A 23570-nucleotide genomic window follows, 5' to 3' on the forward strand; every position below is an offset into this window, starting at 1 on the left:
TCTTAAAAAGAGATTTATGCCACTGTATAATTCAATATTTTGATAACATTTACAATTTTTATTTTAAAAATTGGTATACGGTTTATCTCAATATATTATTTCAATTAAATTAAAAGCAACTTTTAGGTTATCCTGATTTGACATTGGAAGGACTCCAACTTTCTCCTACTACACAAACAAGTGATTTCCATGAAAAATAAAAAATGAAAAAAGAATAATGTTTCTTCCCACAAATTAAAAGGCAAAAAAGGTTCTTTCTGTAAAATTAAAATTAAGCCTTGCATTACGGATGAGTATACAAATTAAAAAAAAAAAAAAAAAACTATACAATTTGTAGTCGAATCTTTTTTATAATTGAATTACAATCTTAAAAATATATTACAACCCATCATAAAATCAATGAACCACATTAGATGATGTATATATAGAGCTCTCACACGAAATAACAAAAAGAAACAAGAGAACAATTTACACAATCATCCACAAAATTGTGTCACGTGCAGGTGTTTTGTTACAAGACTTGGTTTTGAGTTCGAGATCCATATGTTATCGAATATATATATATAGCTAAAAAGTAAAAATAAAAATCTTCTTGGATTTAGTGATAATTAATTAATCCCTCGATAGGAACTGTAAAATCCTCAAGTAGATACAAACAAACCCGAAACCCAAAAACATTTTTTTTTCTTTAAAAATTAAGTAATCAGTCGTAAAGTTTAATTAATTAATAATTAATTACACCTAATTAAACCTCAATCGTCGCTCGCCGGAACCTCACCGGAAATGCACCGTCGAGAGATCAATCTCGATCAAGTTTTCTTCATCAACCTCGCTCATCCTCTTCTCTCCTAGCGCGATCTCGATCAACCCATCTTCCCACCGGAAGCACGAATTCTCCGGCGAGTCGCAGCCTGAGACGGCCGTGGAATCCCCTTCCGACGAGTTGTCAGTGTCGGACTCCGGGTAGAACAACGACAGAGACGCGTATCTCTGTATGACATTATCCATCTGTGATTCTCTCTTCTCCTGAGAACCGCCGCCGCCGCCGTCTTCCTCCGCCTCCTGGCCTTCGTACTCTTCGTATATGACCTCCAGCGGCGCCCTCACGTCCCACTCGACGAAAGACTCGACGAATCCAAGCTTCCCGTCCGCGACCGATGCGCATGGAATCCTCGTACGACCCCGATCATCGAAATCCTGCGATCGGGTCTCGATGGAATCGAATTCCAAGCAATCGGGTCCGTCTTCCGTTTCCTTCGGAACGGGATTTTGGGCGGCGGCGGCGGCGCCTAGTCTGAGGAGTGAAAGCAAGAGGACTGCGGTGGAAATAAGCACCGGAGAGAGCGCGAAGCTGAGGAAAAACGACGGGAAGTAAAGGAGAATGACTGCGTAAAAAGTGAAGAAGGTCAAGAAGAGAGGATCCGAGGAGAGAAACGAAAGCGTCTCCCTAATCAAATTGTCCTCTGTAAAGGGACTCAGAGCTCCGAAACTTTCCGCCATGAAAATGGAACGGAGAAGCTCCAGTAAAAGCGAAGACGAAGGGATTCAAATGTAACAGAATAATATATTATGTAATTTTAATCGCATGCACGCAACTCGAAAAAAAAAACCCGGTCTACTTGAGTTTATCACGGTTCCACCAAGCCGGTCATAATCGCGATATGCTTTTTTCCTAGCCCAAAAAACCCAAATAATATTTCCATTATTTTAAATTTTCACATGGTAATTTTTTTATAATATTTTAAACTGATTTCCTATAATAAATTTTTTTGCATTGGGTATATATAATCAGACCACGTGACGAGTTAATATTTCCAACTTCTGACTCAAATTTTACAAAAATGTTGGATTATAAAATATCATGTTATCCATTCATTATTATATCTGCGGGCCTAAAAAAGTGAACGTCGGATTACCGAAGGATATCCCTCGTTAATTAATTCGATGGCATGCTTTGGTTAAATATTAAATGAAACAATTTAAATTAATAATTGGTAACATACCACATGGATTAACAGAGGAAAAATAATATAAAAATGAGGTGTTCTTCTGCCTAAAGAGGCAAGGTGTCCCAAGTAACGAACTATCTTGTCAGAAATGAAAATTCATGAGAAGATATTGCTACTCCAAAGTATATATATATATATATGATAGATTCCTCAATTTAAAATGATAAGATTATACTCAAATAATTAGGATCAAATCAGCCCACTGACTTTGAGAACCAATTGGAAAGAAAGGGGGAAAAAAACAAATAAATTATCTGTAAATATTTTTAAAAAGTTGCCACCAATCAATTAATTTAATTCTTGAATTTCCATAAATAAAATGGTGAATCACTCAATTTAGAACCTTTTCAAAATACTTATATTCTTTTCTTGTATAATCGAAACTGTTTTTACGAATAGAAACTATTTAGGAATTTTTATTTGAAAAATTCCTCCTCCTAAATATAGATTTATTTGTCTTCGTTTAGTATACAGAAAATACATATATATATTTTTTTTTACGTTACACAATGCATCGACACTTTGATAGAGTGGAACGAACCCTAAATATAATCTCGAATGCTAATAATTGAGCAGTAAGTTGGCCAATCATATTAAAGTGCCCACCCCACACATTATATTTTCTTGGTCGAATAATGTAAAATGTACAATATTTATCACCATATCCGTTTTTTCTCCGAACAGACAAATCTTTTTAAAATATTAAGGCTGACACTTCATTTTGTCAAATCTAATAAAAGCAGTGTTCCTCGGGTTAGTCTATGCTACATCGGAAGTGTTTCTCTCCCTATTTCAATACCATTAGATAACGTGAGACCCCTATATTTTTATGAAAATTGGCATATATGTTGATGATCCAATGGTTGATATTTGACCACATCATAGGGAAGAAGTACTTCAAGTGCAACATAGAATAATCCTTATTCCTCAAAGACCTTAGACCTCACACAAGTTATTTTCATGAAAATATATGGTCCTTTTAGGTTTCACAGCTATTAATTAGCTTTATTTTACTACGCAACTAAAATAATTCGATTCCATTCATGTATAAAAAAATTCTGTAATAAATTGTTGATTTAGTGTGATTTTTTTGGATATAGAAATATTTTTTTAAAAAATTTTAGTTTGTGTTATATTATTAGTGAGCTTTGTAAACAATTCAATTACATTGAGAAATCATTTAATACAGATTTAACCAAAATAAGTATACCCACTGCCCTAAAAGTTTAGGTTTTTTTTTATTTTAAGTTTGTAAAAATTTTGTATCCTACATAAATATTATAGTTTATGATAATATTTTAGTGACGATGATTCTAATCCATGATCAAATAAAATTTTCATTTGACGTCTATCAAATGTCGATTGCTACATATTCTAAATTACAATTTCTCATACATTAATTTCACTATAAAATTCAAAAATTAAAATTAACCATCTAAACCATGAATTTCAATTTGGTTTAGTCATAAACAATTACGCTTTGTTTTAGTTTGAAATTTTGTAAAACCGATATAACATGATTTCGTTCGAATTTTTATCTAAAACGAGTTGAACACTGCTAATAGATACTTTGTATCGATGAACTATTCAAATCTTTTGAATAAACATGTTCGTTAGTTCTCGAGAGGTTAGTCTATACTACACCGAAAGTGTTTCACCCCCTAATTCAATATCATTAGATCATGTGGATCCCTTGTATTTTTATGAAAATTGACATGTTTGTAGATGATCCAAGGACTAATATTTGACCACATCATGGGGAGAAAAGTACTCCAGATCTAGCATAGAATAATCCAGTTCTCGAGAGTATAGTTTCGGGTTTATAGTCAAGTAACCGTAGAATTAATAAATTAGACCATTAATTAAATAGCTTTAATTAATTTCTATCTAAATTAATTATTCGAGCTTGACATCATGGGTCCATCATCCTCAAACCATCTTCACGAAATCATGACGGATACTCTTCAATAATAATACATCCGAAAGCTTTTGATTTGAGGAGAAACAACCTTTGCTCGACATAGTTGGTTCTGTCTCTAACCACTAAACCAGAAATGCCTAGACAGAGGCAGCCCCATCATGGCTGGATATTGAAATGCACATAGTGCACTGCAAGTATTACCTAAAATACACAGTGAGTGGAAAGAAAAAAGTCACCCAAAAACAGGTGTTTGATTTGCATCCATAACCAAATGAATCTTCAATAGCAAAATTTGAAGCCTAAGTCCAAACCAAGCACATGGCTTTGGGCCCTTTTAAAATCTTGGTTTGTACAGATCTTTAGTTTTTTTTTTCTTTTTTAAAAGTAAATCACATGAGAAAACAAGCACCAAAGCTTGAATGCATAGGGGAAGTCAGCTGAGAAATATTTTACAATACGCATGCATGCCACCACCAAGCCAGAAGTACTTGATATTATACATTTATTTCACTCTCATTTCCTTCTGATACAAAACCAAGATGCTACAAGCACGTTAAATAATTTAAATTAGTACTCTAGGACAGGAGACATAACACAGCACGGGAATCGGGAGTCTATAAATGCATGGATACCAAAATGAAATTTGTGCCTTCCACAGCATCCATATTCACGATGAAGAAGAATGCACTGAAGAAAGTAAAATGATCCAATTTTGTTTGTGTACCTGTGATCCCTGTCTTATATTCATATAGGGTACCTGAAAAGTTAGTTTCGTCTAGGAGGTGGTTGGACTCTAGGACGATGTACAGTAGAAGAAATATTCATATGCTGAGGTCCTGGAGGAGGAGAGGGATACATTCCAGTATGCTGCATGTCAGTGGGATAATTTCCAAAGTGAAGGGACGGCCTGGGATAATGAATTCCATGAGAACCTGCCGATGGACACAGAACATAAACTCAGGTGACTAGAATGTCGATGAAGAAAGTTCAATAATTAAAATGTATTTTCTTTTAATTTACTTAACCTTGAACATGCTCAACATTTAGACAATCTCTATAAATAGAATGGTCAGAAAAGAAATGCGCCATTTACCCACCATAGGGGAATTGTGAAGCAGACTGATATGCATGATGCCTCGTAGACGAGAAATCATATGAGGTGCCCCTAAACTCAGGGGTGCATCCATCATAACAAGTGTCTTGTGGTAAGGAAGTTGACACTGAATAGTCAACTCCAACTTGATAGAAATCTCTGCTTTCAACACTAGTATGTTGGTAAGCATTGTTTCCTTGATAACTTTGAAAGAACCGGTCAACAGAACCATGTGCAGGACCTCTACTTTGATATGGGTTAATCTTGTTGAAACCATATCCGCTGCAGCTTCTGAGTTCGTCAAAATCACATCTTGAATCATAATACTTTCCAAAAGGGGATTGTGATTGATTCTGATGGAAATCTGAGCTTTTCCCAGGATCACCAACATCTGGTGTGTTTAAAAATTAAAACAGGTCATCAAGGAATCACAATAAGATTAATATTCACAAGGAATAGAAACTCAGTAAATAACCTTGTGTTTGAAATGATACGCGAGAGTCTGACTGAACTGGGGTTTCTAGACAATGTGGCCTAAAAGTGCGGAAATACGACATTGGAGAAGGTATATCCAATTTAGAAGACATTGGCTGCTTCATGCTTGTAACTCTTTTCATCTCATCCAAGAATCTCTGGGACTCTTCTCTGTTACGATCCACAAACAAGACCTACAAGAATGTAAAGGTGTATCAATTTCATCACTGAAGCAAAACAAAGAAAAACTTCAAATTATTACTACCTGATCAAAATATTCATCTGCTAAACGGATATCCTTGCTTGTGGGCAAAGTATAATTAGCTGCCAAAGATAATTTGAAAACACCAAATACAATCACTGTCAGTTCTTAATGGGAAGATGACCAAGAGTTGTCCAACTGGCAAGAGGAAAGTTCTTAGGAGGGTTACCCAACATTTCATTTACTGCTTCACCAGGTACTTCTTTTCCTGTTTCTTTCAATGTTTTTTGTGCACGAAGCTTGAGCTCTTCTGGTCTTGGAAAAACCACAACAGCAATCTATTTTGCAGAGAGTTAATAATATAAAGTCAAAGTCCTTCTCTTGTATTAGAGCAACATACAAGGCAAAACTCGAAAAATATTCTTCTTTTCCACTTGCCTTTGTATAGTCAGCAAAAGGCTTCAGTTTACGCTTACGAGCACTCTTGTAAACATTTGTTTGATCGATTATGAAATTCCGAGGCATTCTGGATGCCCTGAGCAGTAGCACGTTGAAAATTTTAGTTGCACGATCCATCAAGCACTCGAACCGTTGACCATAGTTACGTTTCCGTACCAAACCAGGCAACTGGAATTATGATAAGAGAGCTCAGTTAAAATCAAATCCACTCAGTATCAGAAGAAAATGTAATATTGCTGGAAATCATAAAAGATATTATTGAGTTATGTGCATTATCTTATGAGATAATCTCTATCTTTTAATCTCTTTTGATTTCTTTCTTACTTATTCTCTGCCACCTAAATTTATGGGCATACCGCCTTTGTTCTCTCACACTCCAACTCAACCGAGCTTGATCCTAGAACACACAAATGTAAATTTCTTGGTTATTCCCCAGCAAAAGTATTGCAAATATTACTTCCCTCATCAAGAAGTATATTGGTATCCAAGGATATTACCTTCTTTGAATCAACTCCTTTTTCCCGCGTAACTTATCTTAAGTGGGAGAATGGGAGTGCCGACGACTCTTGGGATTCTTATACCACCTCAGTCACTCCACCTACTCACAAACCTACTTCAATCACTCCTCATTGTGCCAGTTACATCAATTAGGGCCAACAAAAATCAGAAATTATCTAAATTAATATTAATAATTTTAAGTGGATCCTTTTGAAATGATTGAGAACAAATAATTAGCTGATAAAAACCAACCACCGTTGATTCTCTTGAAATTATTGAGTAATTTAGATAGTTGTGGAGATGATAAAGAGAGATTTGAGAAGTTGGATAAGATAAATTCTTCACGAAAACGAAATATTTATATTTATACATGCTTATAAAATTTTATGTGTAATATATAGATGTTCGCTGGACAACAAACAAATGTGTGGATGTGATAATCAATTCAGAGCAATAATGATCTAAACCCTTTAGGAAAGAAAATAGATGAGATGGATCAATTCAGAGAATTGGTGATAAAGACACAACACTACACAACATAGAACTGCTCGGATGCTATATATTTTTTCAAAAATTATTAGGATCCGAGTTAACGTTACATGGATCCACTCTATTAATTTTTTTAAATAATTTTGATCCGAGCAATTATTGCTCGGACTTACTATTCGATTAAAAAAACAATAAAGTGTTGAAATCTTAGCAAATCTTTTGTTGAACCAGCCAAATTAGACCGGTTCAACACAAAGGGTAAACCAAAAATTTGCGAAATTCGAGAAATGATCCCTTAGATTTGGTGTATAAAAGTAAATCCCCCATATTTGTTATACATTGGTAGATTATTTTAAAGTTTATAATATTTATAAAAGAAATCCCCGAGTTTGATGAGACGGGAAAATTAAATGGTAGGTAGAACTTGGAGAGAGGAAAATGCTATTACACCTATCATTTTAAATATTGTTTGATTAGTATATATAAAATTTTTCTACCTATTTTACATACCTAAAGAATTTGGTGTGCGTATACGCGAATGAAATGTCTTCATTAGACATGTTGATTATGCTATGGTTTTCACACGATGATATACTTTTTGACTGAAAATTAAAAAAGATTAATAAAAAAAATAAGTAAAAGATAAAGTGAACAATCTCAAGGTTTTTTTGGTCTTGTTTAGAGATTATGATTTTGATATTTAGATATTTGAATTGGTATCATTCCTATGATTTTATTATTTTGGTATAAATTATTCTCAATGTAATGTGGTGATTGTATGCGGTGTTTATTTAACTAATCTATTGTATTTGATTATTTGTGTGGCAACATACTTAAAAGTGTCAAAAAAATTCAAAAAAATAAAGATTGATGATTTCAAGGAACAACTCCATTAAATAATGAAAAAAATATTAACTCTACACACTCCATTATTGGGTAGGAGAAATTATATCTAACCCTGACCCAACATATATATTTACTTTGGGTTCGGTGTTGTCAGACTATGATCTTTTTCTAAAATAACATAACCTGATCAAGTATTACCAGATCGGGTCTGGTATCAGGTGCCAGTACCCAGACGCCCACCCTTACATGGAGTCAACTCAAGCTCAAACTAAATTATACTCATACTCTGCTTCTATAGTATTCGATCAATAGCAAAATAGCTATACTCATTGTGTGTGTTGATTACACGAGCATCACTGAAGTGACAACACAGAAGAGAGTGATGGTATTAAAAGTAATCTTGGTAGGACTAATTGAGCTCGAAGAATTGGGAATTCTAAGATTATTTAATCAGAATGAAAATATAGAAACCAAAATGGCATCTACATCTCCCAATATAAATATATCCAATTTACATTTTGCTGGGAGTGTTGAAATCATCAAAGATGTGATCGGGTTTATTACTTGTATCGTCATAGGCAATAATGTATATCTTTTCTCTTCTTTGTTTTGATTTGCTTCTAGGGGTCCTTTTTAAGAGTTTAGTTCCTCACCCAGCAGTAGAAAAAGTTTGTAAAAATTGATGTGCAACTCTCTTCATATTTTTGGAAGACTTTTATAAAGGAAAAAAAAATCTGTCAATATACTTAGGACAAGTACTGATAAAGAAAAGAGAGTAACAACAAACCAACCTTCATTTGCTCCAGCACTAAATCTGTTCCAAGAAGAACATATCGCTTTTCCGGATGGTCTTTCACATGATTTTCAGCCCAAGAAGTCTTTCCAGAGGCAGGCAATCCTACCATCATTATAACCTCACAATTATTTTGAACTGATAAGGAAGGCCCCACAACGGAGTTTCCATCCAAAATGGCATCAGCCCACGGTTTGTAACCATCTTCCGGGACCAGTCCATCATCAACACTGAACTGCAATAAAACTACGGTGTTTTTCAGCAAAATATGTGGGAAAATAGCTCGTTCCCATTGTCGTATTTTTATTGGGGAATCCACTAGACCAAGGCCGTCAGAGCCTGCCTCAAAATGCTTTGCCAAACCCAAGAATTTTCCATTCTTGAAGAAGCTAATACATGCCATGGGCTTTGAGTCAAGGTCAACTGCACAAATTATAGTGTCACCCACCCCAAATTTTTCACCATAATCAAAAAAATTTCCAGAATTTGAGAACTTTCCAGTCCCACCATATCCAAAACTGTTCATAGACTCTCCAAGGTTTCGTACAACATCATCTCCTCTGGATATGCCAATGCGAGAAATATGTTGTTGCTCTAGTGCAGTATCTTCCATGACCACTGGTTGATGCGAAGTTATTTTGCAGCCAAAGCAATATTTTCCTCCGGTGATTCCTACATTGGCCCGACAACCCGACCAACAATAAGCAAAGCCTTCTTCATGAAGGGCTGAGCCTCGTAGACCATTTCCTTCAACATTAAAATCTGCCATCACAGTAATGTTATATCAAATTTTAGTTTCCATTAAGAAAACAAATAAGCCATTAGCTCGTGCAATAACAGTTTCAGAATTGAATAATCACACTCGCTCAAAAAAAAGAATTGAATAATCACACGGTTAGAATTGGCGAAGCCGTTACTTATGACAATCCAACCGATGCAACCATTGTTTTCATTGCCGGAAAATTTTTCAGTTTGCAAGTTCCATATTTTCTATTATTGGCCTGAAAGTACACCAGCTTACAAACTTCTCAATACTGCAAGAATGCATCCCTTTAAAATACACTAGTAATTAGGGAAGCCATTTTCAAATTTCAGAAAATCAGCGAATGGATATTCAATGACTGCAGGTCATTACAAAAGAATAAAAGGGAATGATTTCATTCTGCTAGGTTCTTCTCAGTGTATCTCAATGTTGTGAGAAATTTCTAAAAAAAGGCATAGAGGACATGGTCGAACTCACGATTTAAATGGAAACAGTGCATGGAGGCTCTATTTTGCTTACTTTCTAAGGTAGAATCATATATAAAGAGATTACATGACTATCATTTAGTCTATTGACATGATTGAGCCTAACACAGAAACAATAGTTTTGCAGGATGCTCTTGTATTTCATTTTGAGAGCTTGAGGATTTCACATTCACAGAGATGCAATTACATTTCAATAAAATTATTATGTAGATCTGAGTGCTAGAGGTTTCACCAAAAATTACGACCGGCAATGATTCAAGTTAATTCTCTTAAACCATACCACAACTCAAGTACCATTTTCATTAGCTCCACTAGTGGAGGCAACTATTAATCCCCAGTAATTCCAGCTAAACAATTGTACTAACTTATAACACATGGTGATCGAGTATGTTAACTTAGATATGATATGAATTGTAGGGCCAAGTTTTTAATGCTTTATAAAAATGCTAAATTGGTATTAAAGATGATATAAACTCTTTCACAAAATACATGAGCCCCAGCATCATGCTTCACCTAAATAGCTGTTGCTCCCAAACAAATTAAAATCACCACATGCAATAGCCTCTTGTTGAAATGAGATCACCAAAAAAGCGAAATGCACGCCACAGAATCCAAGACCAATTTCATCATATCGACGATAAGAGCCCACTTTACCTTAGTTCTTGAAACTCTAAAAAATCTTCCCTTGTTTAAGTGTGACCAACATCACTATTCAAACAATCTCGATAAACTTACCATGGGCCACTAAGCAATCAGCAAACATTAACTGATCGAATCGGAGTTTATTGCTATGTTCAAACTTTTGAAAGAAAATAATAAATAAATCAAGAAAAGTTGGGAAAAATGGACATAAATCCTAACCCATATCACAATCGGCAGGATTGAGCGTCACGCGAACGTTTCTGTGGGAAAGAGATTTGGGGGGCTCGTGTTCAGAAGCTCGTGGCTTCTTCAGTTGAGTTTCGTCGATTATGGATGACTCGCGCTTCGCAGGCGCCATTTTGCCACTGGTTCTTGCCGTCGGAGAGGCGACAGACCCTTCACCCTATTTCTAAAAAAAAATGGATGTAACGTTAAATTACAAAAATAACTTTTATTAAATAAATTTTTAAAAATATTAGACTAACAAAACTAACAATTAGGTATTGTACAAAGCTCTTTTTGACTTTTTTTTAACAAAATTTCATAAATTTTAAAATTTTGTTAAGAAAAAGCTGAGAAGTGCTTCCTAAAAGCTCTCCCAAGCACTATCTTAAATTGAACAATTATCGTTTATTAACGCTTAAAACTTAGAAGATCTCTCAATCTCTTATATCCTTTCTTGACTATCGGTCTCCAGAAACCATCTTCCACCCTCATGTGACCATCTTCTTTCTTCATTCTACCATACAATGGCGGACCCAGGATTTTTAATCCATTCGGGCTAAAATTTTAAGCTCTCGTATCTTTTAATATTTTGAATTGGACTACCCGGGCTAACACCAAATTAAACAAAAGTTATTCAAAATTTTATATACAAAATTTTAAAAAAAAATCAGGCCCACCCGGGCTAAAGCCCGGGTGAGCTTCTACTTGGTTCCGCCATTGCTTCCATATCATTCTCCAAAACCATATTCGGCACTCCAGTGACCATCTTCTTCCTCCAACAACCATCTTTTTCAAGAGACCCTCTTCTATGCCATCACACGACCATTATCTCAAATTCAAAGATTACGATGTCGAATGAAATAGTTCTTGTAAGTTTATTTACCTATTTTTGAAAAAATATTGTGAAATTTATTTGTAATAGTTTTTGGGTTGTGATGTTTTGCCTGATTTGAAAATATAGGTTATTTTTCCTAATTCAATTTGAAATATCTGTGATTTTTCCTCTTTAGCTACAACTAGGTTTTGGCTTATAGAGACTATTAGATGGTTTTCGGATACCTTTCAATTGTTTATGATACTTTTTGCACTAGTTAATTTACAATGTTTTGGCTCAAGATTGGATAGTTCCTAAGACTGTCTATGGAGACCATTTTTATAATGTGCACAAATAAAAGAAGGAAAAAAAGATACATGTCTTGGCTAAGGAGAGGAGATCATTTTTATGATGTGCATCATGTTTTTGCTAAGGAGACTTTTGGATGTTTCTGGAGACCATTAGATGGTCTACGAAGACCATTTTTTCTAATGTGTAGAGACCATCTTTGGTTCTATTTTGATTACGAATAAGGTGAGGCAGTCAATTTATAAGCACCAACTATTATAATATTTGATAATTCGTTCCATGGATATCTTAAAAATCCATATGATCATTTTTTGATAATATTGTTTTTTACTATCATGTAATCTTAAAATTGATATTATTTTTTTCTTATGAACACATGTACACTTAGTTACTCAACTATCTCCCAAAAAAAAAGCTTTCAAGTGCATACTAACAGTTCAAGCACATTATAAAAAAAATATCGGAGATAATAACGAATAGTCTAAATCCAGAAGAGATGAAATTCATGGTAAACAAGACACAACTTGGAAATTCAATTACTTGTCCAAAATATTACAAAGCATGTAGTCAAATTTTATGATATCTTATGGTGAGGATGGGTTGCATGAAAAAGAAGGATGAATTATAGTTGGTAGTTTGTAAGAGAGCAATTCGGTTTTCATTATATTATTGTCTGATAATAGGAATGGGTTGTAGTGAGACTTTTCCACCAATCCAAGAATGTACTGATTTTCATGAAAAAAAATTCATGGGGCGAGTATAATTTTATTGAATGATGTACGTGCGAAATTAGAAGAGATGACTTATAGTTATTTAATTGCAGTGAATATGGATAAAATCAGATTAGCTTGTTTGTTATTTGTTGGTGGACTTCTATGGCCAATTAAGGAGAAGTATGATCCATCTATATATGATAAACTACATTATCTTATTAATGATATATATGATTTTAATAAATATCCTTGGGGTAGAGTTGCGTTTAAAGAAGCTCTTGGTAGTTTGAAAAAAAATTAGTAGACAAAGAACAACAATTTATCGAGGCTCGAGCAAAGAAAAAATGCATAAAAAATGTCACCTTCAATATGAGTGGTTTCATCCAACCTCTTCAGGTAAATAAGATCATTATATATATATATATATATATATATATATATATGAATTATTTATGATTTTAATTGATTGATATTTTCATTTATGTATTGTATTGTGATTGTAGATATTTGCATATGAATGCATTTCAGATATTCGAGATTTTTTTGCAACGAAAAAAGAGGAGATAGCATTCCACTACCTCGCATGTGTCTATGGAAGTCAAATAAATAGACTAAAAAGAAAGCTCCATCGCTTAGTGAGTTTACTGATGCAACTAAAAAATTGACCAATGTATGGATTAATTTATCTATTTATATTTTAATAACATACATTGTAGTGTGTCCATATATATGTTAGTATTCGATATTGTATTAGTTTATAAGTATATATGTCAATACATCATACTTAATTAATACCTTTAAAATATATTTGTAGTATATTATTGGTTTGTTGAGACCTACGATGGAAGAGGTCTATGTTGTTTAAGTTTTGAATGGTTCTTTTGGTCATTCATCGAAAGATGCGGTCACCTAAAAAAAATTGTGGAGTATATGATTGAAGGAAAAGAGGTATATTGCATTTACACCTGCAATAGAGCCATATACACCGTCAGATGTCAAGCATCCATCCCTTCGTGCACATGAAGCACCAAAGTCTTCATCTCATACACATGTAAATGTTGTGGCATCTACTTCAATTCAGTCTCGTGACAATAGAGAATGCCTTAATAAAATATTGTCACAAATGGAAGCCAATTTAGAAATATGGTTGTCAAAAAGCGAGGTTAATATTGAAACAAGATTGACTAAAATTGAGGATACACTGCAAATTATTTTGGATTATATTTTAGAGCAAGACAATCTGTTTGCGAGGAAAAGGAAAAGGAACGAGAGCTGTTAGAGAACTGACACTCCACTGTAACAATTTTATTCATGATATATGGGTCTTGTTATAGTAACTTATGAAATTTTGGTATTTTACTCTTAATATTTTTTGTTTTATATGCTAACAGATAAAGATGATGCTCATCAATCGGAGAAAAAATTCGAGCACATAAAACATACATCCACACAACATATTGTTAATTTTTTGGTTATACATTTCAAAGATTTTGTGAAATTACTAATATTTTTTTGTTAATATATGTTAAAAGATAAAGATGATGTTCATCAATCGAAGGAAATATTCAAGCACATACAACATACATCCACACATAAAATTGGTATTTTATAATTATAATATGTTGGGTTATATATATTCCAAATGATTTTGTGTAGTTATTAATATTTCTTGTTCATATATGTTAATAGATAAAGATGATGTTCTTCGATCGGAGAGAAAACTATGTCCAAAGCCAGTAGATCAACCAGATTCAATGACCCCATCATCCCCGAAACGTGTAGTTAAAAAATCAAAATTTTTATCGACTCCATTCACCAGTGAACCCTTCATCACTCCACCGATTGTCATGAATTTTGATCCATATTTAGGTTGGTTTGATAATAAAGCATATAAGAAAGATATAAAGCTGCTGGAGTTGGATTTGAATATTATGGAGGAAACGACTATGAAGAAAGGGATGTGTAGAGATTATAACAAATTATGGCTCAACAAATTGTACACACCTGGATATTGGATAGATAACGATGCGAGTATCTTAATTTATTTATAAATTTTTAATTGTATATAACACATAATATTTTGATGAATGTATTTTCAGTATATTACGGAATGTGTCAAGGGTATGCTGGTTCTACAAAAAAATCATCCAACAATTATTGCTCAGGATATTTCATTGAACTCGTTTATAAGCCTCTGGGAGAAATAATTATCCATCAATGAAATATTCGGGTCGGGAAAATCTCTCTCATAAAATCAATAAAATTACAAGTTTTTGACTTCAATTGGAATGAGATGCATATCTTCTCTTCTCTTCTCTTTTTTTTCGGTTTTATTAATACATTTAGAAAACAAATTTTGACCTTGTAAAAAAAAACACAAAAAAAAAAAAACAAATTTTGACATGTATAATTGGGTTGGTTTTAAAATGGGTCAATTGCGTACTAGGCTGATCCATGAACAGAGCATCCAAATTTTGGTTTTTTATTAAACAATATATCACCATAAATTATATAGGACATTGGCAAAATCAGAGCCTTTGTAACTTGTGTCATACTTTTTTTTTTAAAAAAAAAAAAACTAACTTGTGTTATAAAAAAAAACTAACTTGTGTTATACTTTTAAATATTTTTTTGAACTACGTTGACGTGCTCTTTGTTCGATGCGAAAGCTAAGTTCGTTTTCTATTTTATAATCAATGGATTCTTTGACGAAGCTACATGGTAATAATAATTTATTAGCTACAGAGGAAAATCTATTAACTTTGAGTCCGTAAAATATAACTAAATAACAACTGATTCAATAAAACTTAAAATTTTCCATTTTTTGTATTTTCGCTTGTTTCATTACAAATAAAAAATCATCTTTCAATACGCGACTGCAAAACAAACAAATAGAAACTCTGGAAGACAAAGCGTCGTCATCGGTTCTCTGCAAGTCTAGTCTAAATACATATAAATTATTATTACTTTCAAATTTATGAGAGAGACGAACAACAATTTTTTCCATGATTAGTTATACAAAATCTGAAATCGTTCGCACATATATATTGTTAGGTATTTTCCGAGCACATTTGATCTGCCGTTCATCTTCTTCGATCTGAACCTGCTGAAATGTCCAACACAAAGAAAGAACCAGCAGCAAAGAACTTGAAAAGAAATAGAACAAGAACAATTACAATAGCAATAACGAGATGGATATCACCGGGGCTCAGACGCATAGACTCTCCGTAATACCAGCAATCCTCCACGAAGACCACAAAGGTTCTCCCACGGCCCAACCAAGCTCGGTTCACGCAACACACAGAAATTGCACAAAACAGAGGACTATCAAAGACAGCAAGGACACTCAGTCAAGGAAAAAAGAAGCACACCAAGCAACCTTCAACCTCTCTTGCTCTTTCTCTAATCTCACGGCCTCACCTTTCTCATGAGAGTTTCTGCCTCACTCAATCAGCAAAAAGAAACGACGCACACAACAAGAGAAAGGGGCGCGCTGATAAAAGTAGGGCTGGGGAGGGATTTAATAAAGAGGCATTGGACTGGGCTGGGAATTAGAAAAAAAGTTGGGCCAAATCCCAACAAATCTCCACATTTTTGGCCCAATGTCGGTTCACTAGTTTGGAGAGTCACCTATAGCATAATCATCGTCCCACAACAAACCACAAAGTTAGTACTTAAAGCAAAACATGCAGCAAACACAAAGTAAGCTACAAGCTACAACACAAAGTTCACAAAGTTCCAGACAAAATCTGAAATTACCATAAGAACACACAATTCTCATGCACGAAAAGAATTTTCCAAGATAAATCATACCTTTTGTGACCACGTCAAGAAGGTACTCGAATCTAACATCAAAATATTTCATCTCCCAATCAAATTGTAGCATAAACGCATGCATAATACTTGTAGTAACCCAGAACTCATTTTAAGATAATAATATGTTAAACATAATTAAGGGTTAGTAATTAACCAATTCCGAGATTTAATCGGACTTCAAAAGCAAGAAATGAAATTTCATTGTCTGAGCCAGTTCGGACGATCCGAAGAGGACTTCGGATGGCCCGAACTTGACCACCGGAGGCTCCGAAGGTAAGCTTGTTGACTTCGGAGTTAAGGCTGGTTCGGACGATCCGAACTCAAGTTCGGACGGCCCGAACTTGTTTGTGCCAAGTAGGCAGGATTACTCAGCAATGAATTTTGACAAGTGTCGGACTTAGAGCACTTCGGACGACCCGAAGTAGAGATCGGATGATCCGAACTCGACGTGTCTTGCATGCAGACAGTGAGTTGGATCGGACGATCCGAACTCAGGTTCGGAGGGCCCGAACTCGTCCGAAACTTTTCCTATAAATAGGGCTCTTCGGAGTCATAATTTGAATACGAATTCCCGATTTTTCTTCTTCAGTTATATAGTGTGAGTTATACACTTGAGGGCCCTATCGGTTATAATAGAGGTTCTGAAATAACCAAGGAGTGGTTATAGTCATTCGGGACTAGCGACTCCAAAGGGCTATCTACAGACGAAGGTATGGTCCGGGAATCTATTTAAGTTTTGGGAGTACTTATTAGCTTAGTTAAGGCTTATAGAATTTATGTAGTGATACGGTGAACTTTTGAATATAGGCTTGGAACCTAGGATCCTACTAAACTTGAACTAGCCTAGAGGTACGTACACATTGACTGAGATTTCCAGCGAGCGTACATGTTTATATGTTGCATTTATTTGGCATTATTATATGGCATGATATATGATTTACCGCTTTTTATATTCATATGTCATGTGCATATACACGTTGAGCCTATACATTGATATACCTGATTATAGAGCCGCTCAGCTCTATACTCGATAGTCTGTCACTAAGAGTACCGCGACGGCGGGGACATTTATGTCTGACTACTCTGGTGTACTTGACGAGTGTGGTTGCACCCAGAGGTTGATCCGTGCAGTGGCAGCACTCATGTGGCGCCGGTACTGAGCATGACTTTTCAGATGACCCTTTACCAGTCATCATGTTGCATGCATCATATTTATACGTGTACTCATGTTTATATATTGGGCGTTAGCGCTCACGTCCTAGTTGTTATCTTGGACACCCTATTCCATGGGGCAGGTCGCAGGATGGATGGAGCTAGAGGTTCAAGGCAGGATTAGGGAGCAGGCCTTGAGGATTTAATTATACAGCAGGATTTGATATAGTTGTATAATGTTTACTTTTAAGTATTTCGATATGGTTGTATCACTACTGATGAATAAGCTTGACACTTTTAATACTAAGCTGATATGTAATTTATGATTATGTTTCCGCACGTTTTACTCTGTTAAGTTATTTTGCTGTATTAAGTTTAATGCATGCTATTAGTTGCCAGTTAGTATGTGATACCATGCAGGGTCACTACATTTTTGGTATCAGAGCATGCATAGATTTTGGGAATTAGTACTTGGGATTTAGTTTAGTCTTGAGTAATTCTTGCACATTTGGGATTTTAATGTGCAATTCTTTTCAGGATATGGTTGACGAGAGTCACGGTAGTATTGGCCAGGGAGGTGGTCATCATCGTAATCATCGGCATCATGATGATCATTATCGTCCTCATGAGGGTAGACGTCGCTACACTATCAATAAATTCATGCAAGTAGGACCGAAACCTTTGGTGGGAGGCGAGAATCCTGAACAAGCAAGAAGTTGGATGTCTAAACTCGAGAGTACTTTTCGTGCTTTCGATTGTACTGAGGATCAGAAATTGGAAGTTCTAGAATTTTTTCTAGAGGATCGAGCACGTTTTTGGTGGGATGCCAAAGCTGCTCAGGCACGTACTGAGAGAGGACAGGTGACTTGGGGAGATTTCTGTCAGCAGTTCCAGAAACTGTATATTCCTCCAGCTGTTCGCCAAGCACGATCGATGGAGTTGCTTAATCTGAGGCAAGGATCAATGACTATTGATCAATATCAGCAACGATTTCTTGATCTGCTACCTTTCAGTCCTCATATTAATGAGAGTGATGCATCGAAATATGATCTCTTTCTACAAGGCCTGAACCAAGATATCTACTCACAGGTTGTTGTCTGTGATGATCCAGTATCTTATGAGACTTTGGTGAACCGTTGCCGTCTTGTGGAGACCAGCAACAGGCGTGCATAGTTGTTGATGCCAGCACGGCTTAGTGGATCATTTGAGCCTAGAGCTCAATCTGTTGTGCAATCTGGACCTACGTCTTTTTCTACTCCTACTACTTCATCTGGATCTCGTGGTTCACGAGGTATGTTCCATTTTGGGAAGAAGAAGAAGAAGGAGGAGTTTTGTAGTCACTGTGGAGGGAAGCATCCTGCAGCTTCATGTCGAAGAGCTACTGGTGCTTGTTATATTTGCGGTCAGCAGGGACATCTGCGGAGAGATTGTCCTCAGCGCATGGGTTCTGCTAGTGGATCGGGATCACAGGTTGGATCTCAGGCTTCTACTTTTCCACGATAGCAGCCAGCACCACAGAGTTCTTCTGGTTACCGTCACCAGACTCAAGGGCAGGTATTTGCTTTATCTCAAGAACAGGCTACTGAGGGAAGTGATCACATGTTGGCAGGTACCTTTCTGTTATGTGGAATTCCTGCACTTGTTTTAATTGATATTGGAGCATCGCATTCCTTTATTTCTAGTCGCTTTGTTAAGAGACATAGATTACCTTATGTATCATTAGATATGGATTTAATTGTATCTACTCCGTTGGAGCAGGAGATAGTAACTAAGCGTCTAGTGATGGGTTGCCTTCTAGAGTTTGAGGGTAATGTATTGTCAGCTAATCTGATGATATTAGCGATGGCAGATTTTGATTGTATTTTGGGAATAGATATACTGACTTTGTGTCACGCTACTGTGGATTGTTATCAGCGTCTGGTACAGTTTCATCCTGCTAAGGGTGATAGCTGGTATTTTTATGGTGAGGGTGCGCGACCTCCGATGCCACTTGTTTCGGCTCTGAAGGCATGTCATGTCTTGGAGTCAGGTGGGGAGGGCTACCTTATCTATGCAGTTGATATGTCCATGATTAGTACGGATATTGATCAGTTACCGGTAGTCAGTGAGTTTCCTGATGTATTCCCTGATGAGATTCCTGGTTTTCCTCCGGTGCGAGAGGTTGAATTTGGTATTGATTTAGTACCAGGAACTACGCCTATATCCCGAGCGCCTTATCGTCTAGCACCATCAGAGATGAGGGAATTGAAACAGCAGTTACAGGATCTACTTGATAAGGGATATATTCGTCCGAGTGTTTCTCCGTGGGGAGCACCTGTTTTGTTCGTCAAGAATAAAGATGGATCGATGCGATTGTGTATTGATTACAGGCAGTTGAATCGTGTCACCATCAAGAATAAGTATCCTTTGTCGCGGATTGATGATCTATTCGATCAACTACAGGGTACTTCTGTTTACTCCAAGATAGATCTGAGATCTGGATACCATCAGATGCGGGTACGAGACTCAGATATTTCTACGACTGCTTTTAGGACCAGATACGGGCATTATGAATTTTTGGTTATGTCATTTGGTTTGACGAATGCACCGGCAGTCTTTATGAATCTGATGAATCAGGTTTTTCGAGAATATCTGGATAGAATTGTCATCGTCTTCATTGATGATATTCTTGTCTATTCTCATAACAAGGATGAACATGCACATCATTTGAGGATTGTTTTACAGACGTTACGAGATAAACAGCTGTATGCGAAATTGAGCAAGTTTGAATTCTGGCTTGATCGGGTAATGTTTCTCGGTCATGTGATTTATAATGAAGGGATATCTGTTGATCCTAGTAAGATAGAGGCAGTGCTGAACTGGTCTCGTTCAACGACGGTTGCTGAGATTCGTAGTTTCTTGGGTCTAGCTGGATATTACCGTCGGTTCATCGAGAATTTTGCACAGTTGGCCAGACCTTTGACACAGCTTACACGGAAAGATGTTGCCTTTATATGGTCCTCGGATTGTGAGGAGTCATTTCACGAGCTGCGTGGACGTCTTACTACTGCACCTGTGCTAGCTCTACCTTCTGGATCAGGAGGTTATGTTGTCTATACTGATGCCTCTGGTCAGGGGTTAGGATGTGTTCTGACACAGCATGGACATGTTATTGCCTATGCTTCTTGACAGTTGAAGACGCATGAGAGTAATTATCCAGTACATGATCTCGAGTTAGCCGCCATTGTATTTGCACTCAAGATCTGGAGGCATTATCTTTATGATGAGAAATTTGAGATATTCCCGGATCACAAGAGTTTGAAGTATTTATTCACTCAGGCGGAGTTGAATATGCGACAGAGACGCTGGATGGATCTTCTGAAGGATTATGATTGTGAAATCAAATATCATCCAAGTTCTGTTAATCTTACTGCTGATGCCTTGAGTCGGCAGGTGAGACTTTCTGCACTTCAGACTAGTGAAGTATCTCATATGATTCAAGAGTGTTGTTCATTAAGTTTTACGCTAAAGCACAAGAAAGGGAGAAATGGGATTCGATTGTATACTATTTTGTCTGAGCCAGCATTGTATTCTCGGATCAGAGATGCTCAGATATCTGATGTTAAGACTCAGCGTTTGGCACGTTTAGCCAATGGAGTTAATATATCTGGATTTCATTTTCAGGCAGATGGTTTATTGTGCTTATCTAATCGAGTGGTTGTACCTAATGTTGCGGAGCTCAGGAACGATATTCTATCTCAAGCTCACAGGAGTCGATTATCAGTTCATCCTGAAAGCATGAAAATGTATAAAGACTTGCGAACTAGATTCTGGTGGAAAGGGATAAAGCGGAGTGTGTATCAATTTGTTTCAAGATGTTTGGTTTGTCAACAGGTCAAGGCTGAACACCGAAGACCAGGTGAATTATTGCAGAATCTTGAGATTCCCGAATGGAAGTGGGAGCACGTAACTATGGATTTTGTTACTCACTTACCTATGACTTCACGTCAGTGTGATGCTATCTGGGTCGTTGTTGACCGTTTGACGAAATCAGCACACTTTATTCCTTATAACCGGGAGTATTCTTATGATCGCATGACACGTTTATACATCCAGGAGATAGTGCGATTGCACGTGATTCCAGTGAGCATAGTCAGTGATAGAGACCCGCGATTTACCTCACGTTTTTGGGGTAGTTTTCAGGAGGCGTTGGGTACCACTCTGAGTTTGAGCACTGCATATCATCCGAAGACTGACGGACAGGGAGGATATGCTACATTCTTCTGTCATGGACTTTGGTTTATCTTGGCAGGATCAGTTACCTTTGATCGAATTTGCCTACAATAACAGTTATCATCGTAATATTGATATGGCACCTTTCGAGGCATTGTACGGTCGACAGTGTCGTACTCCGTTATTCTGGGATGAAGTCGGGGAACGACAAGTCGAGGGTCCTGAATTGGTGCAGCAGATTGTAGACAAGGTAGATTTGATCAAGCATAAGATCAAAGTTGTTCAAGATAGACAAGCCAGTTATGCTAATATTCGTCGCAGGCCACTTCAGTTTGAGCCTGGTGAATATGTGTTTCTAAGAGTATCACCTTTCAGGAAGGTGATGAGATTCGGCATGAAAGGCAAGTTGTCTTCTCGTTTTATTGGACCTTTCCAGATACTGGAGAAGATCGGAGATGTTGCATATCATTTGGATTTACCGCCAAATCTTTCCAGTATACATAACGTTTTTCATGTGTCGTTACTTCGACAGTATATAGCTGATGAATCTCATGTGATTCAGTCTACTGATATTCATCTAGAGCCAGATCTGTCTTTTGTTGAACGACCAATCCGTATCTTAGACATAAAGGAGAAAGTTCTTCGGAACAAGACTATACCACTTGTGATGGTACAGTGGCAGCGCCGAGGCGTTGAAGAAGCAACTTGGAAAACTGAGAGTCGTATGCAAGCAGAATATCCTGAGTTGTTTGCTTTGTATTTTTGAATACCATGTAGTTGTAATTACAGTTGTTGTAATAAAACGTGGTTTGATATTTCATATTGTTATCTTGATTTGTCTTTGAATGTTATTTCGCGGACGAAATATCTAAAGGTGGGAAGAATGTAGTAACCCAGAACTCATTTTAAGATAATAATATGTTAAACATAATTAAGGGTTAGTAATTAACCAATTCCGGGATTTAATCGGGCTTCAGAAGCAAGAAATGAAATTTCATTGTCTGAGCCAGTTTGGACGATCCGAAGAGGACTTCGAACTGCCCGAACTTGACCACCAGGGGCTCCGAAGGTGAGCTTGTTGACTTCGGAGTTAAGGCTGGTTCGGACGATCCGAACTCAAGTTCGGACGGCCCGAACTTGTTTGTGCCAAGTAGGCAGGATTACTCAGCAATGAATTTTGACGAGTGTCGGACTTAGAGCACTTCGGACGACCCGAAGTAGAGATCGGACGATCCGAACTTGACGTGTCTCGCATGTAGACAGTGAGTTGGATCGGACGATCCGAACTCAGGTACGGAGGGCCCAAACTCGTCCGAAACTTTTCCTATAAATAGGGCTCTTCGGAGTCATAATTTGAATACGAATTCTCGAGTTTTCTTCTTTAGTTATATAGTGTGAGTTATACACTTAAGGGCCCTATCGGTTATAATAGAGGTTCTGGAATAACCAAGGAGTGATTATAGTCATCCGGGACTAGCGACTCCAAAGGGCTATCTACGGACGAAGGTATGGTCCGGGAATCTATTTAAGTTTTGGGAGTACTTATTAGCTTAGTTAAGGCTTATAGAATTTATGTAGTAATACGGTGAACTTTTGAATATAGGCTTGGAACCTAGGATCCTACTATACTTGAACTAGCCTAGAGGTACGTACAC

At 36.4% G+C, this 23570-nt stretch overlaps 2 protein-coding genes across 3 annotated transcripts; both read right to left on the reverse strand.

The window, feature by feature from the left end:
• Positions 1 to 313: 313 nt before the first annotated feature.
• On the reverse strand, positions 314 to 1516 carry LOC140893009 (uncharacterized). Its single transcript, XM_073302079.1, has one exon. The coding sequence runs from the start codon at positions 1498 to 1500 to the stop codon at positions 775 to 777; it is 726 nt and encodes a 241-aa protein (XP_073158180.1). The 5' UTR covers positions 1501 to 1516; the 3' UTR covers positions 314 to 774.
• Positions 1517 to 3780: 2264 nt separating this feature from the next.
• LOC140891485 (uncharacterized) lies at positions 3781 to 11069 on the reverse strand. 2 transcript variants are annotated; one of them, XM_073299994.1, is made up of 8 exons: positions 10894 to 11069; positions 8783 to 9546; positions 6138 to 6326; positions 5929 to 6037; positions 5763 to 5821; positions 5499 to 5691; positions 5028 to 5414; positions 3781 to 4862 (listed from the first exon to the last, which is right to left on the reverse strand). In XM_073299994.1, exons 1-8 carry the CDS (start codon positions 11030 to 11032, stop codon positions 4696 to 4698), a joined length of 2007 nt encoding a protein of 668 aa, XP_073156095.1. In that variant the 5' UTR covers positions 11033 to 11069; the 3' UTR covers positions 3781 to 4695. The 2 variants fall into 2 exon arrangements, 1 of the variants encoding a protein (XP_073156095.1); XR_012152525.1 differs by having other exon boundaries at positions 4730 to 4862; positions 4956 to 5414.
• Positions 11070 to 23570: the final 12501 nt, after the last annotated feature.

Source organism: Henckelia pumila, chromosome 3, assembly GCF_033568475.1.
Source record: "Henckelia pumila isolate YLH828 chromosome 3, ASM3356847v2, whole genome shotgun sequence".
Taxonomy (NCBI): Eukaryota; Viridiplantae; Streptophyta; class Magnoliopsida; order Lamiales; family Gesneriaceae; genus Henckelia; species Henckelia pumila.

Excerpts from the sequence above, each read along its gene's own strand:
- LOC140893009 (XM_073302079.1), bottom strand. The coding sequence starts at position 1,500 with ATGGCGGAAAGTTTCGGAGCTCTGAGTCCCTTTACAGAGGACAATTTG.
- LOC140891485 (XM_073299994.1), bottom strand. The coding sequence starts at position 11,032 with ATGGCGCCTGCGAAGCGCGAGTCATCCATAATCGACGAAACTCAACTG. Across the intron at positions 9,547-10,893 it reads TCCTGCCGATTGTGATATGG|ATTTTAATGTTGAAGGAAAT; the intron begins GTTAGGATTTAT and ends CTGTGATGGCAG. Across the intron at positions 5,822-5,928 it reads AGCAGTAAATGAAATGTTGG|CTAATTATACTTTGCCCACA; the intron begins GTAACCCTCCTA and ends TATCTTTGGCAG.